The sequence below is a fragment of the Leucoraja erinacea genome, chromosome 33 (assembly GCF_028641065.1).
Source record: "Leucoraja erinacea ecotype New England chromosome 33, Leri_hhj_1, whole genome shotgun sequence".
NCBI classification, from domain to species: domain Eukaryota; kingdom Metazoa; phylum Chordata; class Chondrichthyes; order Rajiformes; family Rajidae; genus Leucoraja; species Leucoraja erinaceus.
In genome coordinates, this window is record NC_073409.1 from 12,841,466 (window position 1) to 12,861,122 (window position 19,657).

At 37.9% G+C, this 19,657-nt stretch overlaps 1 protein-coding gene across 8 annotated transcripts in view; it reads left to right on the forward strand.

The window, feature by feature from the left end:
• Positions 1-15,329, forward strand: part of golm2 (golgi membrane protein 2) — a 65,395-nt gene extending 50,066 nt beyond the window's left edge. For 2 of the 8 annotated variants that reach the window (XM_055661373.1, XM_055661380.1), the window contains 2 exons: positions 2,354-2,521; positions 14,006-15,329. In XM_055661373.1, the coding sequence (XP_055517348.1) occupies positions 2,354-2,521; positions 14,006-14,088 (251 nt within the window). In that variant the 3' untranslated portion in view covers positions 14,089-15,329. Of the gene's footprint in view, positions 1-1,956; positions 2,178-2,353; positions 2,522-4,074; positions 4,139-6,770; positions 6,871-14,005 lie in introns of those variants that run through there. The other 6 variants (XM_055661375.1, XM_055661374.1, XM_055661377.1 and 3 more) reach the window with 6 other exon arrangements.
• The last annotated feature ends 4,328 nt before the right edge of the window (positions 15,330-19,657 follow it).

Sequence of the window (19,657 nt, forward strand, 5' to 3'; positions counted from 1 at the left end):
TGTTAGTGAATGGTTGATAGGAAGGTGATGTGAGGGAATGATTTTGTGTAAGGCACCTTGTAGGTTAGAAGATTATATGATGGAGACATGTAATCCTCCATGCCTACATTGGACCAGTTTAAAGACGGCCCTAGTCAGTTATGCTGTAATTTGTCACATCTCAAGTTAATTGAGTTTCAGTTTCAATTTTGTCACCATTGTGGCTGTCATAGAGCCTTAGAAATTAAAGGAATGGAAGTAGGCCATTTACCTCTGTCTGTGTAAGGCAAAAATAGAGCAGATCAGATTATTTGTTGCTCCTTGTGCTTGTTTAGTGGGGCTGTATGCTGTGGCTCATATGTTGCTTTGTAAATGTGTTGAGGGATTCTCTCTCCTCCCCCCCCCCCCCCCCCCCCCCCCCCCACTTTAAATCAGTTAGTCCATAAGATTAAAGCCATTTGATTACCTTCCTTCCCTCTGCCTATTTGTGCTCCCAGTTTCTCCCACTCTGTTCCTTTTATTAGTTTTAACTTTACATTTTGCTTTGGTTTTGCCATAGTTTTTATGGTCCACGTGATATTTTAAATAAATGTATCTAGAATGAACTAGGGCATTCATCATCTAGTTTCTATTGAATTGAAGAACAGAAAGATTATAGACCACTGAAATAAGTTTATTTGAAGATACTTTGAGAATTTTCAGTACACCCAAGTTTCAGATTATTTGCAAGGCGATTAGATGAGATTTGTACAAATAAACCTTTTCATCTGGTTACATGAGATCTTTACACTGGATCATTCTGTGATTGGCACCTCTGAAGTTCAGTTAAAGAATGATGTTGATCACGTTTTCTTCCGTACAGTTTATTTCCTCCTCCCCCCCCCCCCTCTTCAATGCCCCCACTACCCTGAACATCTTGTTCCAAGGAAACAAAACAATGCCAGTTTAGCTTATCTCTACACATAATTAAAATTCTTGGCAACATTGGCAAATTTCCCTGCACCTTTTTTTTTATTTGTTTTTTTTAGTATTCTGACTTCCTTCCTTTAGTATGGTGACCAGGACAAACAAATATTCTGGCTTAGATCTAACTAGTATCTCAGTGTAGTTTAGCATATTCTTCCTGCTTTTATTCTATGCTTCAACCAGTAATTGTAAACATCCCCTTGCCTACACCCAATTCTATCAGGGATATATAATTTCTCCAACAGTAGGAGGAACAAGTGAGACTTTTCCACAATTAATATTTAAGTGCCATTAAACAAATTAAACAATCTAAAGTGAGCTACACACTGAAGCATTAAATAGTTTTGAAATGCAGAACACATTCAGTTCAAATAAATAGCATCATGGGAATGATTTGTTATGGTGGAGCTGCCTTGCAGCTGAAATCCTTGCATTTTCTGGTTGCAAAGTGTGGTGTATATGACACTAAATGGTCAGTGGACTGTCCATAGCCTATAAATATCTCTTTGATACGTCTCATTGTTGTCAGTAATTTCTCAGTTATGAGTTCTAATGGCCTTAAATATAATTGTAAATGCCACATAAATTTGTTATCATAATCTGAGCACGAGGTTCAGATTACCCCATTCGATCTGAACATTTTTCGTCTGACTGACATAGCTATTGCTCAATATCAGAATTTAATAGGGACCATGATTAGCAAATGTTGTTGTGAATTCTTAATTGAATGTGGGCATGGAATAAAAACAAAATGCTGGAAATATGCAGCAGACGGATATTATCCTTTCTGATTAATGGTTGTCAACATGAAATATTAACTCTTTATCCCCACAGATGCTGCATGCATGACCTGTTGAATATTTTCAGCATTTTCATTTTTATTTTCAGATTTGCATCATCCTCTGTTTTCTCTGGCTTTTTGAATGCAAGCATAGGTTATTTGGACAAAATAAACTATTTGTTACTTTCATCTGTTTTAATTTTCTCTGATGTCAGTTTTTTTAATTACAGCTGTAAATCCACAATATTGACCAACCGATAATGCTCTGCATCCTGAACAGGCTAAGGAAAGCACTGTGGCAGCATGTCACTGATTTAAAGGGGGAAAGGTGTCAGGGGGCTAAGAAAAAACTATCAACTGGGCTTGGGATTTTTTAATTCAATACTTCCTGCTTTTGGATTTTTTTTTTGTCCTTTGAAACTATGGAGAATTAAAGAATTCCAGAGGAAAACTTTGAAGATGGTCTGGTTTCTGTTGGCATCCACTTGCTATAATAAAAACAATTCTTTATTCTCCATTTACATTGTAGATTTCTGTCTCTTTTTTTCTCCCCCTCTGCTTTCTCTCTCTCTCTCTCTCTCTCTCCATCTCTCTCTCTCTCTCTCTCTTCTGACTTGGATTCCTCAGGCCAGTTCTTTGATGAAAATGAATCCCCAGCTGATCCGCAGCATGACTCTAAAGTGGCGGATTATAATGGGGATGATGGTAATGTGGGTGAGTACGAGGCAGACAAGCAGGCCGAATTGGCTTACAATGAGGAAGAGGATGGTGATGGTGGGGAAGAAGACGTCCAAGGTGAGCTTGGACCTGATTTCCTTGAAACTGAGAGCTGTGATAAATCTGTGTGTGTTATCTGCTGAATATTTCAGTGTTCCAAGCATTCAGTAATTTTCAGTTAGGCTGTGGGCTTTCTCCACAAGGTGTATCAGTTTTATTAGCTTTGTTTATATTGGGAAGAATGCATTTTTTTAATCAACTTAAATACTTAAGTCTGTGGATACACCTGTAAAATAACCATGACATAAGGAGGTTAGTCCATAAGATTAAAGCCATTTGATCACCTTCCTCTCGGTGCCTATTTGTGCTCTGAGTTTCTCCCACTCTGTTCCTTTTATTAGTTTTAACTTTACATTTTGCTTTGGTTTTGCCAGTGTTTATGGTCCACGTGATATTTTAAGGAAATGTGCCTGAAATGAGCTAGGGCATTCATCATCCAGTTTCTATTGAATTAAAGAACAGAAAGATTATAGAAACTAAGTTTATTTCAAGATACTTTGAGATTTTTCAGTACACCCAAGTTTCAGATTATTTGCAAGACCATTCAATGAGATTTGTACAAATAAACCTTTTCATAAAATCTCAGAAGTTCAGTTTTAGAATGATGTTGATCACTTTTTTTCTTGCCTATAGTTTATTTCTATTAATTTGAGATTGCAGTGGTGGCAGACTTTGAGGTAAAGTACTTGCCATCTCTTTTTGTAGTTGGGTTGAGCACAAAGTCAGTTTAGTTTCTTGGTTTGGTTTCTGATGTAGTTGTTTCTTTAGTTCAACATTTTAGTTTACATTTTCCTGTTTTGGCATTTCTTAAGCTTATTTTGGTGACTCAGTAATCTGAGTGTAGTCAGTGTTATCATGCAGCTGCCTCGGAGGAAGCTAGTATTTTCCTCCTCATTTCCCATCTACCTTAGTTTTTGGGACTCCCTGAATGAAATTGGAAACTGCTCATGATATTTTGAGAGGCTTGTTGGGTGAAGTTTATCAATATTTTATTTCCCTATCCCTCATTTTTAATTAAACCAGGTATCTTATGCAACATCATGAATTGCTGAAACGGATTCTCATCCTTGGCACATGAGCCTTTCCTAGTTTATACTTGTATTTTTTTTAAATGAGTCAGAGCTGATGTACAACTTTAACCTAAAGAACATGAAGGCTAACTTTATAAGATGTGATTAAGTTGGGATAAGAAAAGATTCACCAGGCTTTTCCCATCACTTGTGACTTGAGTTATAAAGAGACTGGAACTGCTTTCCCTGGAGCGAGGGAGGCGAAGGGGTGATCTTTTAGAAATACACAATCATGAGAGGCATAGAAAAGTGATTGGCTGCAGCCTTTTTCCAAGGGTAGGGGTAAAGAGCATGAGCTACTAGAGTAAGTGGTAGAGACTGGGACAATTACATATTTAAAAGGCTTTTGGACATGTTCATGCAGTAGGAAAATAGGAGTAGGAGGAATAGAAAATAAAATATTGAGCAGTAGCGCACAGAAACAGGCCTTTGGCCTACAATCTCTGCGCCGAACATGATGCTAAAGTAGACCAATCTCGTCTGTTTGCACCTGATCTGCAGCTCTCCATTTCCTGACTACACATGTGCCGACCTAAAAGCCACTGTTGGATACTGCCGAATACAGGTAAATGAGACCAGCTCAGGAAAGCACCTTGGCCAGCATGGATGAGTTGGGCCGTAGGACCTGTTTCTGTGCTGCATGAACTGACTGACGCAGAGCAAAGTTTTTACTTCATTCACTTCAAATGAAAATGAACTTAGATTCACAGAATGAATGTACAAATCAACAGGATTTTTAAGTGCCGTGAAAAGAAGTGACCTTTTCATCTCATGGTGCAACGGACGCGTCTGGTGCCTGCTGAACTGGAAGTATTTTTATCAGGATGACAAGCATAACTAACATCTTCCTAAATGACTGTGCCGCAAGGAAGAAAGTAGGATTAGGGGGAGGGGTGGAAACAGCTGTGAATTGGTATAGAATTGTGCATTGTTCTAGTGAAAGTGAAAATGTTTATCCCCTCCAGTGACGGGCCAAATTAACATTTTTATTTTTCTATTATTTGATGATGGTCCCGAGGAATGGTCAGTCACTTCAGATAGACTGAAAAAGAGCTGCATGGGCCTTCTCTCACATTTTCTAATCTCTGTAAGGCCACATTTTCTGCCCTGCATTATTTTGCACATCCACTATCTCAGCCAGATACATTATTTAAAAAGAATTTCAGAAATTTGAGAATATAATAAATTAAGTGCTCTCTCTAATGCCGAATAACCTAAATACAAACTCATAAACTGATAATGTTCTAAACCAATTTGTGAGTCAAGTAAATGGATAAAAGTATTTTTGAAGTAAATCTTCATGCAGATAACACATTTAGATTTGGTTTCAGTTTTTTTGCATGTTACCATCTGCTTCACTGCTTTGGTCAGTTTGCTTGCTGATAACTGCATGCAAACCCCAACCCCTCAGAAAAATGCATTGGCATAATTTTTTTTTTTTTTTTGCATCAAACCTTTAGATGTGTATCACTAGTTTATCTAGATTGAATGTGATGTGCATGGTGCTTTCATGTTAGTTCGCATTGTGAATATGGAATATTGTCCTTGTGCTTTGATTGCTTAATTCATTGTTTGTGCAGATTTGTGCATTTATAGTTGTATCAATTGATAATGTTAGAATTTATAGGTGGGAAGAATGAAGGAATAATCAAAGTTGAGTGCTGACCGCACACAATCTAATTTGGGGTTTGTGCTTAGTCCATTGCAATTAAGTTTACCCCGTCTCAGAATAATGCTTTGATCCAATTTTTTTTATTTTTTAATCTAGGCAACTTGCATTGCATTAAATTCAGTCTCGTTTATCATAAAGCTTTTATATTATTATCGTTGGAACTTGTCTGTAAACAAGATTGCTTTCCTAAACCTTCATACTTTCTTACCGCTGCACTTTAATCTAAATCACAGAGTCTAACTGTAATCTTCTTCACTGCTGCTACAAGAGTGTGATGGTGAACTGACACTAATCTGCATATGAATTAACCTGAGACTGATATCATTGCTCGTCTAACATGAGTCTTTTACAAGGGATGCTGCAAATGGGTCTGTTACTATATTGCTCGGATCCCTGGTGCTGAAGTAATTAATCTCTTGCTCAGCTTGATGGACTGCATGGATTTTCTTCATGTTAAAAATAGTATTTCAAATATTCACTTTGTTTTATTTTAAATAGCTGTTCATAGAGCTTGTGAGATGTATAATCACCATATATTTTGTTAGAGTGATATGATTACTGTCCTGAATGTTACTACGCTTTAACTGGATTCCATTGACTTTACCATCTCATTCAAAATAGTTTTAAATGTTAATTAGACAGAGTACCAGATTGACTACACATCCATTGGCTTGGCATAGATTGTCAATTTCCTAATTTTAAAGCCACCTCTCTTTAAAGTTGTCCATTAAAACATTTAACAAACTTTATCATTTTTATTCACTTGCATTTTTAATTGCAATATCTAGAATGCTGCAGAAAAATCCAGCAAATCATTTTCATCCCTTAACAGATCAGAATAAATTGTTTAATTTAAAATGGTCCTTAGTGGGTTTTGCATTTATTTCTCAATTTTGTGCATGTTTTGAGGCTCACCTTCAGGCAATTGACAATATCCAACCCTGCATCCACTCACCACCTTATAACATGCAACTGTCGACTTGAATTGTTCTGGAATTTTGCCTCTATTTCATACCAAGACCCCTAGGTTATTAATTTGATGGCATGTCCTGATTTAATTTGAAACTCTTGTAATTCTGCCAATGCTATCAGTCAATGAGTTTAGAGGAGGGATAGTTTGTGACTCGTGGTAAACTGTCTATTTCTAAGTAAACAACGTTTCTCCTGTAAATTGAGGAGAAAAAAATACAGCATCTTCTCCCTGGAAAAGTGGAGTCATTTCTCCTATCTCAGTCACTCAACAGTGAGTCACTAAGTCTAACAGGAGAATTAGTCAAGTCATACCCACTCACACTTTCCGCAGCACTGCCATCTCAACCAGCCTTCGACAATATACTTCCTGCATGCAGTTTATTAACTGTGGAAACACAATGTTTAGCCAAAAACAGCTGAATGATACAGATGCACCAAAAATATAAATCACCAAAGTTGACTGCAAGGAATACAGACAATGTTTTATTGCTTGAGAAAGTTCCAAACAACATGCTGCATTTGTAATTCCCTGCTTCCTGTTGACATAATAAAGAGCACTTTGCCAGCAAGAGATGGAAGTTTCAGCTACCTGAGCACCAGATTTAAGTGGGATCTTGGACATGTACTCACACAACTGCCGTCTGCTTCGTCAGGTGATGTCTTTCCCTCTGCTTTTTGATCAAATAAACTGCTTCCACTTCCCAGCTTACTTCTAAGTGCTGCCAAATAATGGTTTTAGGAAGGTAGAAAGTGTCTGTTGGCTGACATCTGTGGGTTGGTATTTCTAAATGATCTTGCAGTTGCTAACTTTACTCGCATAAAGCAACAAATGGGAAGCCTCCAATCTCAGGTGGAACACCCAACCCAATATTGGAGTGATGGACAGTAGAAAGGGGAAGGAAGAGAAACTGACTTGGAAGGAGAGGGATATGGAGAGTAAAATTTAGTGAGGTGTTAAACCAGGTTTGCATCCATCCCAGTCTATTACATTCAGTACTCTTGATGTGACCTCTACAGTGGTGAGACCAAGCACAGATCAGGCAACCTCTACACCAAGCACCAAGTCTGCCATGACTCTCTGGAGTTCATGGTTGCAAGCCATTTTAATTCCACTTCCCATTCTCATAATGACCTGTCTGCATTCGGCTTTGTATACTATTAGGGCATGGTCAAATGCTAACTGGGGGAACAGTCTGGTATTCTTCCCGATTGTCTTTAATTAGACAGCATGAATACTGAATTCTACAATTTCAGGTAACCAGCTTTCTCTCTGTCCATTTCTCTTTCTGATCCACCTAGTTATTTCACACAAACTATTTCCACCCCTCCAAGCCCACAATCACCCAGTTTCTTTCCCTTCCCCCACCCTCTCCATCTGTCCATGTCTTGCATTCAATCTACTCTTCAGGATTAGATAAGGTTAATGTTGACTGGTTCCCTCAAAATAGATGTTGCCTCTTCTTGGTGTACTACATTCAGTTTTCAGGTCAGATTTCCAACTTACAAAATCACTGTTCCTACTCTATATGATCGCTCCTCATTACTGAATACTCTGAACAGATTATTTTGGGTGAGCCTTCTATGACAGCCACCTGGCCTTTAATATGTTGTGGTAGAATAAGCTTGCCCTGGTTCTATTATCACGCCATAGCAGTGCAGTTTTTAAATATGTTCCTGACTCTTCTCCTTCAATCTGGCATAGATGAACACCTGCTCTTCTGGATTTGCATTTTGATTGCTTTTAATCTGAAGCACTATTTAATTGGAATATGACATGCTTGGATATTGGTGCTAACAGTGGGGTATTTATCTTCTATCTGATAACAGTACTTTGTAGGGAGGGCAATATAACAGGACATTTAGGGAAGAAGTGACACAAAGCTGGAGTAACTCAGCGGGCCAGGCAGCATCTCTGGAGAGAAGGAATAGGTGGCTTTTCAGGTCAAGAACCTTCAGCCGGAATCATGGGAAAGGGGAAATGAGAGATATAGACGATGTAGAGAGAACGATATAGAACCATGAATGAAAGATATGCAAAAAAGTAATGATGGTAAAGGAAACAGGCCGTTGCTAGCTGTTTGTGTTGGTGAAAAAGCGAGAAGCTGGTGCAAACTTGGGGGGGGGGGGGGGGGTGGGGGGGGGGGGGGGGGGGGGGGGGGGGAGAAGGGGGAAGGGGGTGGAGAGAAGGAGAATGCCAGGGTTATTTGAAGTTAGAGATGTGAAATATACTTCGGGGTTGTAAGCTGCCCAAGCGAAATACGAGATACTGTTTTGTTTAGGCTCACTTTGACAATGGAGGAGAAAGCAACAAATTTCATTTATTATGGGTATTCAGTCACTCCACACCTCCATCCTCCACCAGGAAGGACTTAAAACCCTCTGTTTCTTCTTGGGTTTCTTCTTACTCCAGTTTTTTGTGTCTATCGTCGGTTTAAACCAGCATTTGCAGTTCCTTCGCAGTGGATCAATCTGAAGAAGGGTTTCGGCCCGAAACATCGCCTATTTCCTTCGCTCCATAGATGCTGCTGCACCCGCTGAGTTTCTCCAGCATTTTTGTGTACCTTTGCCGTTCCTTCCTTCACTGTACATTTTGGCATATCTGTCTATTCATTATTTAGCTTGTGCATCATTAAGGAGAAGGAACCTTTTCCTATCCCCAATTGTTGAAGTTCCAATGCTGAAAGATTGAAAATCCACGAAGTGCATCCAAACTGCATTTTATTTGTAAAGTTACTGTGCAAATCTATCTGAATTCTTCTACTTGTTTCTTTGAAGTTCACCATGGTCTACGGTGCCCTCCATAATGCTTGGGACAAAGACCGATCATTTATTTATTTGCCTCTGTGCTCCACAGTTTGAGATTTGTGGCAGAAAATATCTTATGTGGTTAAAGTGCGCATTATCAGATTTTAACAAAGGCCATTTTTATACATTTTGGTTTCACCATGTAGAAATTACAGCTGTGTTTATACACAGTCCCCCCTTTTCAGGGCACCATAATGTTAGGGACACGTGGCTTCACGGTGGTTTGTAATTTGTCAGGTGTGTTTAATTGCATGTTCCAATGCACGTGTAACAGAGCTCTCAGCACCTAGTCTTTACTCCAGTGTTTCCATCGCCTTTGGAAACTTTTATTGCTGTTTATCAACATGAGGACCAAAGTTGTGCCAATGAAAGTCAAAGAAGCCATTCTGAGTTTGAGAAACAAGAATAAAACTTAAGTGACATCAGCCAAACATTAGGCTTACAAAACTCATTTGTTTGAACATCATTAAGAAGAAAGAGCACTGGTGAGCTTACTAATTGCAAAGGGACTGGCAGGCCAAGGAAGATCTCCACAGCTGATGACAGAATTATTCTCTCTATAATAAAGAAAAATCCCCAAACACCTGTCCGGCAGACCAGAAACACTCTTCAGGAGTCAGGTATGGATTTGTCAATGACCACTGTCCGCAGAAGACTTCATGAACAGAAATAGAGGCTACACTACAAGATGCAAACCACTAGTTAGCTGCAAAAATAGGATGACCAGGTTACAGTTTGCCAAGAAGTACTTAAAAGAGCAACCACAGTTCTGGAAAAAGGTCTTGTGGACAGATGAGACAAAGATTAACTTATATCGGAGTGATGGCAAGAGCAAAGTATGGAGGAGAGAAAGGACTGCCCAAGATCCAAAGCATACCACCTCATCTGTGAAACACGGTGGTGGGGGTGTTATGGCCTGGGCATGTATGGCTGCTGAAGGTACTGGCCAAACATTATGGTGCCCAAAAATGGGGGGGACTTAGTATAAACACTGCTGAAATGTATCCATGGTGAAACCAAAATGTATAAAAATGGCCTTTATTAAAATCTGACCATGTACACTTTAACCACATGATTTTTTAATATTACAAATCTCAATTTGTGGAGTACAGAGGCAAATAAATAAATGATGGGTCTTTGTCCCAAACATTATGGAGGGCACTATATTGGTTGATATTTGGGATGGCTATTGAACAGAACTAGCCATGTTAATTTGAAACTACTCTTGATTGATCTGCAATAGCATAGGACATGTAATCTACTAGATGCAGAATTCAACTATTTCCTCTGGAAGCCATGCCATTTGTTTTAAACAATATGGTGAACTTCAATCTCCTGATACATTTGGTCATAATGTTTGCAGGACTAGTTAACTTTCTGCTATTTTTATGAAGATAAATCTTAATCCCCTTAAATCCTTCTAAACTAAAAATCAAAATATTTCCTATCCAGCTATCTGTCCAAATGCCTGTTAAATGTTGTTATAGTACCTGTGTTAGGAAGTCTGAAATGAGCCATGTAAAATTAAGAACAGGGTGGAAATTGGTAGCAGAAGAATTGAGAGATTAGAGTTCTTAGTGTGGGAAGTGACACCCATGCAGTCATCAATGCAACAGAGAAATGGGTGAGGGAGGGGGCCTGAATAGAGAGCTCTACGCTGTTCTCTGGAGATGAGCAAAGCTTGGTTTCATGTAACTTTCCACTGGCAATTTCTTTTGAAATGAAGAAATTGAAAGGAGTTGAAGGAGAAATTGTTCAATTTAAGAACAAATTTAGCCAGGTTTGTAGTGGTGGCCAGGTCTGGTTGGGCCTCTTCAAGAAAAAAAAAGTGAAAAGCTTGGACCATGCTAGTGTGGATGGAGGTGTAGAAAGATTGGACATCAATGGTGAAGATGAGGTGGTTGAGACCAGTAAACTGAGATACGAAGTGAGAGGGCACTGGGAAAAGGGAGAAAGAAGAGAGGAGGAGAATGTGTCCCTCTAATTGTCCAGCTTTAAACCTAGTGAGCAATTCTAGCCTGCACAGCAATTCTAAGTCTGGGAGCAGCTGCATTCTGATGTAATAATTCATTAACCAACTAAGTAGAATAATTGCAGGTATCGCATTGTATGCATCATCCATACACAAGTGTACTTGCTTTCATGCAACCCATTTCCTGTTTATCTGCCCATGTCTATTTTTAAATTATTGCCTGTCGTAGCAGAATTCCTGAGTCAAGAAAACCGTCAACTAAGAATTTGATCTCTGAACACATGGATCTTGAAGGATTGTTCCTTCATGGTTCCATGAGGTTGCAGCTCTTCTGACTCTCCTCCCAAGAGTTTCCATGATCACTCTTCATAAGGTCATAAGTGATAGGAGTAGAATTAGGCCATTCGACACATCAAATCTACTCCATCATTCAATCATGGTTGATCTATCTCTCCCTCCTAACCTCATTCCCCTGCCTTCTCCCCATAACCTCTGACAGCCTTACTGATCAAGAATCTATCTCTGCCTTAAAAATAACCACTGACTTGGCCTCCACAGCCTGCTGTGGTAAAGTCTTAATAATCATCTTAACAATTCCAGTATTTCAGTAACTCCCTGCTTGAACTTCCCCAAAACACTAAAGATGAACTGATCTTTATATAACTAAATGGCTCATGTGCAGTGTTCCTCTCCATAAGTTGCAAATATCCCTACATTTAAAATACTTGAAGGAATAATAGGTGGGAAGATACATTTCTACCCATTGCTTGATAACTGCAATTGCACAGGAAAAATTGGATGGAAAGGTGGATTTTCCCCACTATTTCTGATCTAAAATAGCAGATCAGTTTAGTTTTAAGATACAGCACGGAAACAGGCCCTTCGACCCACCGGGCCCGCGCTGAACAGTGATCCCCGCACAACATTTTCCTACACCCACTAGGGACAATTTTTACATTTACCAACCCAATTAACCTACAAACCTGTACGTCTCTGGAGTGTGAGTGGAAACCAAAGATCTCTGGAAACCCACGCAGGTCACGGGGCGAACGTACAGACAGCACCCATAGTCGGGGTTGAACACTGGTCTCTGGTGCTGCATTCACTGTAAGGCAGCAACTCTACCGCTGTGCCATCATGACCGTGTCGTGTTTGGAAGCATTCCTTGAAATAAAGGCATCTAGAATTTCTTGACACCTTTCGAATCCTTTCAGCATCTCTCAATCACTTTATAGCCAATGGTGCATTCAGGCGTGGTCATTGCTGCAATGTGGAAACATTCCTTTAAAAGCAAAGGGATGTACATGTCTGTCACATATGGAGGGAGAGAGCAGTTTGTTTTTTCCCATATCTGCATTCGATATTTTTCTATTTTAGGTTAATTTTGCATGGAAGTAGAATTGAGGCTATTTGGCAGAATTTGAACGTCAAATGCTGAATCAAAAATGATCTTTAACGTGTAATTAAAAAAAAAAAAAAAAAAAAAAAAAAAAAGCAGTGGACCCAGCACCACCACCCGCAGCACTCAATTGATCACAGACTTCCAAACTGGAAAAACAAACTAACATCCACTCTTTGACTCCTTCCACCAAACCAATTTTGAATCAACTTGGCTAGCTCACTTTGGATTCGATGTGATCTAACCTTTCCAATTAACCTACCATGCAGGGCCTTGTCAAAGGTCTTTCTAAAGTCTACATAGACAACGTCCACTCTCCTGCCGTCAATCCGCTTGCTGATTTCTTGCTGCCTTTGATAAACAACAGTGCAACACCAGTCTTCTGGAACTTCACCTGTGGCTAAAGATGATGCAAATATCTTGCAAGGGCCTCAGCAGTTTTCTCCTTAGCTGCCCACAAGGTATTTTTTTTACTTTATACATGCCCCTCATGATCTTTTATGCCTCAAGATCATCCTTCGGCCTCTTATGCTTCAACAGAAAAGGTACCAACCTATACAACCTCTCCCTGTAACTCAAGGACGTGTCAAAAATCATTTACGAGGTCTAATCTACGCACATAACCTCACTGGATGATCCTCCTTCCAAAGTGAAAACTTTTCTTGCATCACATTCCATCTGCCAACTTGCAACAAATTTGCCCACCTTTGCAGAATCTGCCTCTTATTTCCAGCTCATTTTTCTATCTTATTTTTATTCTATCAAACTCTGATTATAACACTATCTTTTAATCTAAGCTGTAATTTGGTAAATCGCTGAGAGCCCAAATACTGATTGTTATCATACTAGTTGCAACCTACTTTTAAAAAAATCTATTAATTCCGACTGTATTTTTTGACTTTTAATCAATCATCTGTAATACAATGAAAACTTCACCTTGTGTCAATGTTTGATACCTCATCAAATATGCATCAACAAATTCCCTTTTAACCCCATCTGTTAAATCCTTAAAAAAAACCAAAAAAAAAAAAAAACCTCAATTCAACATTACTCAACTATTGTCCTGCGTGACTTGCATTTTTGGTGGGCAAAGTGCCAGTTTAATTGAATTATTCATTGGTATGGACACTTTAGATCTCATATTCTGTCGTAGCAATCAAAAAGACCCCAGAATCCATCTTTTGCACTGACCTGGAGACTGTTGGCAGGGAAGCTTCACATACAGTGTTTAGTTTGGGGAAAGAGAAACATCTGCAGGATAACCTTCTGCCAATTTATGACCCATAGTCCATCTGGAATACAAGCATGCATGCATATGCAAGCATTGGGTAAATCCCAAATCTTGCTCTGCTACTCTTTGGTCAACTATCTTTGCAAATACTAGCTCTAAGATCACACAACACCAAATTAGCCAAAATAAAAGAAGATTTTAAAAATCCTAACGATTTAAATTTGTTTTATATTATGTGTTTGCTTTAATTTTTTTTTTAATCATTTGAGTTAACATTTTGGACCAATGTTTTTTTAAATGTATTTTAATCTATTAATTGACTCAACACTATTTCCAAAGCTGCGTTTCTAATGTTTTTGATTATCTCATTTCCAATGGCAGACGAGGAGGAGCAAGACCTTCCAGAGGCCGTGAACAATCCTGCTGCATATGAAAACCGACGGTTTGTAGTAGATGGTTTGTAACTATTTGATACAAGACTGAGCCTGGGGTTTTAAAGGCTCTGGAAGGAATTCTGATTATAACACAATGCAATAATGCAAAATCATTGTATGGTGTACCCTGGCCTTTACAAGTGCATTACTTGATAAAACTTGAACTTCTTGTATCGATGTTGGGTGAAGTAGAAGGAAGAGATGCAGACTAATATTTCTTAAAGTTTAAATGCAACTTGTTTAGATTGATTTTATTATTTCAAATATGTTGGGCAGGGGTGGGGTAAGTTTCGTTTCTCTGTACATTATTTTGTATATTTTGTACTTTTGAAGATTTTATGAACAAAATTTAGTTATTTTGAGTGGTTGAGTTCACTAAATCAATTCACAAAATTGGCAATTTATTCAGATCAGCGGTAATCTGCTATTTTCAGGTTAATCAAAATAGCACTTGAGAAGTGATCTGTTTTAAATTTACCATATTAAAAAAAACAAAAAAAACTAACTAAATTAGCTGAGTTATTTTGCCTTGTACAGCCAACTGAGATTTTTTTTTGTTCTGCATTGTACTGTGAAAACAGTGAATATTGTCTCTGTTCTTTGGAAGAAGTGACGAGAATCTATTCTGGTGATTTGAATGCATTCTGACTTTTTAACAAACCAAGTGAATGTATAGATATGTATTAATTTACAATGAGCAAATTAAATTAATTTGAACTGTCTTCAACAGTAGTATAGTTTGGGTATTGATTTTTGTGTGCATTCCTTTTGTTGCTTCCAACAATTTGTGTATTGCAATGTAAATAAACTCCAGGGTGAGCAATGAAACTTGGACAGTCCTACCTGCAGAAAGGTATAATACAGGCTGTTTCTGAATCTGGGAGGGCTGCAATGCAGTGCCAACTCTAAAGCAGTTATAGGACAATCCACCATCTTAAATTGTGGTACAGAATGACTTGCCCGCCAGTTGATATGTTATTTGATGGGTAGAGAACTATTAATGAGCATTTTAAATTGGGCCTCTGTCCAGTGAAAATTAGCTGTTGTGTCTGTAACACTAAATAATATACAAGCCAAACACTACTTGGTGCTTTGGGTATGGTCTTTGTTCTTCCTAGATACAGTTAGCCACTTGTGGAAATGATCCTGCAGCATTGGTTATTATCTACTATGCATAGCAATGGGGCAATACACTGGCTCTTTTTAAAATGATGTCATTTTTTACATTGTTTAAAAATGTATAACCCTCTAATCTACTGTTGAAATGAGAGTCAGAAAAAATAGAAATGTATTTCTGCAATGTTTAAATCTTGTTTAGAGTTAGAATGTTCATTAGGTGTAATGAATATGGTTGCAAAGTTCGTACTTGGGGAAGGGGGGAATGATCAGAGCAAAAATTTGGATTTCAGAGAACTAATGCATCTCAGCATAATTTGAGTTTTAAATATTTTAAAAAATAGATAATTTCAGATTTTATGAACCTTCTAACTTTAAATGGGATGAGGTTGTCATCAATAAATAACTTGGATCCCTCAAAATATTGAGTGGACAATGGAACATGATACCTAAAATGATGCATTTTAAATAAATGATTAACAAAAAGCAGAAATGAATTTTACAGCTCATTTTTGATAGAACCTCTGAACAATCATTTGATTCATTTATTTCATAGGTCGTTACCATCACAACTATGTTACAGCATTTCTAATTCAATTCCAGTTATTTAATCTAATTTTAAATTTTATTCATGCAAATGAGAATTGGTGTGGGCTCTGTGCACAGCTTTTCAAGAGCAGGCTGGGGTTGATTCCCTTTCCAAGTTAAATAATTGTATTGGGTTTTGTGCTTCTGAAATGTTACACCGTGTTGTGAAGCTGTAAAATGCTGCATGGTACCATGGTTTCTGTTCCTCTGATTTGTTTACAAAACATTGAATAAACCGTTTCTTTGAGTTGATGTTGAAAATATTTGTGAAATACTTTCGATTTAAATGTATCATTTGGACTAACTGCAGGGTTCACCAGAACATTGGACTATCAGTCTAGCAGGATAACCCAAGCTCTGGTCTCACTAAAATGTGGAATAAAGAACTTGCATCAACTCAGCGACCACTCGGTCGATTGTTGTGAAGGTCTCAACCCAAAACGTCACCTATTCCTTCTCTCCAGATATGCTGCCGTCCTGCTGAGTTACTCCAACTTTTTGTGTCTATCTTCGATTGTTGTTAAATTCTTATCTGGTTCATTGATCTTTAGGCAAGTCTGCTGTCCAGGATCCACAGGCTTGTGTGAAACTTTGACCCCTCTGAATCTGGCAGCGTGGTTGACTTTAACATCTCTGAAGTTGATTTGAATGTGGGGAGAATAATGGTCAGCATGGACTCCATGTGTCAAAAGGCCTGTTTTTCTGGTGTATTTCCATGACTATGAAATGGTCGATCAGATCTAGGTATTAAGTTTCCTTTGCTCTCTCGGATCGCCTTCAACATTTCTTCAATCAATTTGGGAACAACAATAAAAACCAACCTTGCTGGTGATACTCGCCCCATGAATGAATAATTTCTTGAGCGTGGAAGTTTTCAGTTTATGTAGTTTCAATATTAGGTGTGGAATTAATTGGACAATTAGAAATGCCTACAGCAAAAGTAACGGTAGTCATAAGAGATGTTAACTTGCATGACGATTAGACAAATCTTTTACTGCGATGAGGAAGATTAATTCAATGAATGCATTCAAGAATGCCTTTCGAGATCATATATTGAGAAACCAGCTTCGGAAAGAGCTATTTTGGGTATCACTGCAATGAAAGAATTAGTTAATGATTCTATTAGCTGGGGATCTTTAGGGACGGGTGAGAAGGGTAAGAGAGAATTTTGCATTGAGCTTGTAAGTGCACGTGGTTCAATACAAAAGTGAAATCGTAAAGCCAAACAAAGGAAGTTATGTAGGTACGAGAGTAGATTATGATTGATTGGGAAAATAAATACTGTGGACAAGGAATGGTTTGTATTTAAAGAAATGATGCATATTTGCAAAATAAATATTCCCTTTTTAAAGCACAAGGCCCAAGGAACATTGATTTGTCTCTGACAAGAGGTTAAAGATGGTTTTAAATTTAAAAAGTGACTTGTCAAGATGCTAGAAATAGTAGTAGACCTAAAAATTGGGAGTATTTTAGAACACAATAGGGCGAAATCAATAAAGAAAGGCATTTTAGAATGAAATTAGACTGGCAAGAAACGGTTCTTTCAGTCCATTTACAAGTAGGTAAAAATGAAAAGACGAGCAAGAGCAAACATGAGGCCCAGAGACAGAATTTAGAATGGCATATAAGGAAATCATAAAAGAATTAAACTATTAGTTTAGATACAACATGGAAGCAGGCCCTTCTGCCCACCGAGTCCACACTGACCTGTGATCACCAATACACTAGTTCTATCCCACTCTTAATGTACATACAAACCTGCACATCTTTGGAATGTGGAGGAAAACGGAACACCCAAAGAAAACCAACATGGTCACATGGAAAATGTACAAACTCTGTGTCAGGATCAAAGCCAGGCCTCTTGTGCTGCAAGACAGTAACACTACCCCTGTGTCCATCTTTGTAGAAGACACAAAACTTATCAGATAGATAGAATTGAGGTTCTCTTGAGAGTAAGGAATTACAGAAACTCACGAGAGATTTGAGACACAAAGAACTGAAGATGCTGAAGGAATCTTGAGCAAAGTACAAAATGTTTGAGTTACTGGGGCAGCTAGCGTCTGTGCCGGAATGCCAAGACTTTGTCCCCCACACACCTCTGTTCCAGCTTTCCCCCTCGTACTACAATCAGTCAAAAGGTTTCCGACCCACAGATGCTGCCTGTTCTGAGTTACTCCAGAGCTTTTTCTTTTACTAGAGAGTTTTAAAACTTATAAATCCCAAGCACCTGATGATCTACACGTAGTTCATTGAAGATGACTTGCGATGTAGTAGATGCTCTCGTTCTGGGGCGGTTACTTTGGTTCCGAGTATCAAATGTGACTCCACTGTGCAAAAAAGAGACAAGACAGATATTGTGTTAGGAGGAACTGCAGATGCTGGTTTACACCAAAACTAGACACAAAATGCTGGAGTAACTCAGCAGGTCAGGCTGAAGAAGGGTCTCGACCCGAAACATCACAGAGATGCTGCCTGACCCGTTGAATTACTCCAGCATTTTGTGTCTAGCTTCAAGACAATTTACTGATCTGTTAGCCTAACATGATTGGGAGGGGAAGTGCACGAATATTTAATAAAAGGTGCAATAAGATTGAACAATCCATGATCAATGTTTTCATACTAAATCTGACTAAAAAGTTCCACAGTATATAGTTTTTAGTCAGATATTATAATGAAAATATTGGTCATGGATAGGCATTTAAACAAAATATAGATAATTTAGATGTTCTTAAGACATGATTGTGCAAAAAAATAATGATTTTGATTATCTTGAGAGTGGATGTTTGTGGATTTTGAACACATGTCTGTGCAAAATGGCCCATGCCTGCTGCGGTGTTATAAACCAACAGAGTAAAATTTATGGGAATTAAACATTCAATTCCTTCGATTTGGCATAGAAATTCATGACAATGAGATTTAAACATGTTATATTGTGAATTCTTGTGTAAATGGGATCAGTTTGTTATTTGGATACTTTGGCTATTTAAAATTGTATTTTTAGCCTTTTCTTAAGAATGGGACAGATGTTCAGATCTAGTAATTGAATTTAGATTAATTTAATTGATTTGATGACACTGATGAATATGATTTTTTTTTTTTGTTGGGTTTTACTTTTTTTATCGTTACAATAATAAAGTTCTGATCTTGAGAATATCACATTTTTGAATTTTCAAGGCAGTCTGGGTGTTTATTACTATTTCCGTCACAATTTTGTAATTAGCTACTTAATTAGGTAATTAACTAATTATATACTTTAATTTCAGGCCATCCAAGTATGATGTATCATATTTGTTTCAGAATGCTTCAATCTAATAACTGAAAATGTCATTCAGTTCTCTTAATTTTTAAGAAAGTTATGGGATTTTATGTCAATTGACAGTCCTCGATCACAGTTTTTGTGTTAAGTTAATGGAAAAGCACAAGATGCTAATTTCCGAGTATGAAAATGCCCATAACATTTTTAATACTGAAGATATGAAAGTGAATTAGATATCAAATTAAAGTTCTTTTTATGCTTTATCTGATGGTATAAATTACAGGCTTGATTTTTTTAAATCTCAATTCCATAACATTCCTAAATAAAACGGGGAAAATAATAAAATGTTGGACAGGCCAAATAATGAAGAGGAAAAAAAGCTAATAACCACAGATGTAAATGTAGTGAAAATGCTGAAAACATGTTGGGCAGTATCTGCTATAAGAAAAAGAGCCAATGATACAAAGGAATTACAGCTGAACTGGCTAGTTACCTACAGCTGTAAAATTGAATCCAGAAGGCTCCCATGCACCTAGATGGAAGGTGTTGTTTCTCAAGCTTGCATTGGAATTATAAAAATGCAGAAAGCCAGAGTCAGATAGGACAGAGGTGTTGGAATGGAAAATTAAAGTGGAAGAC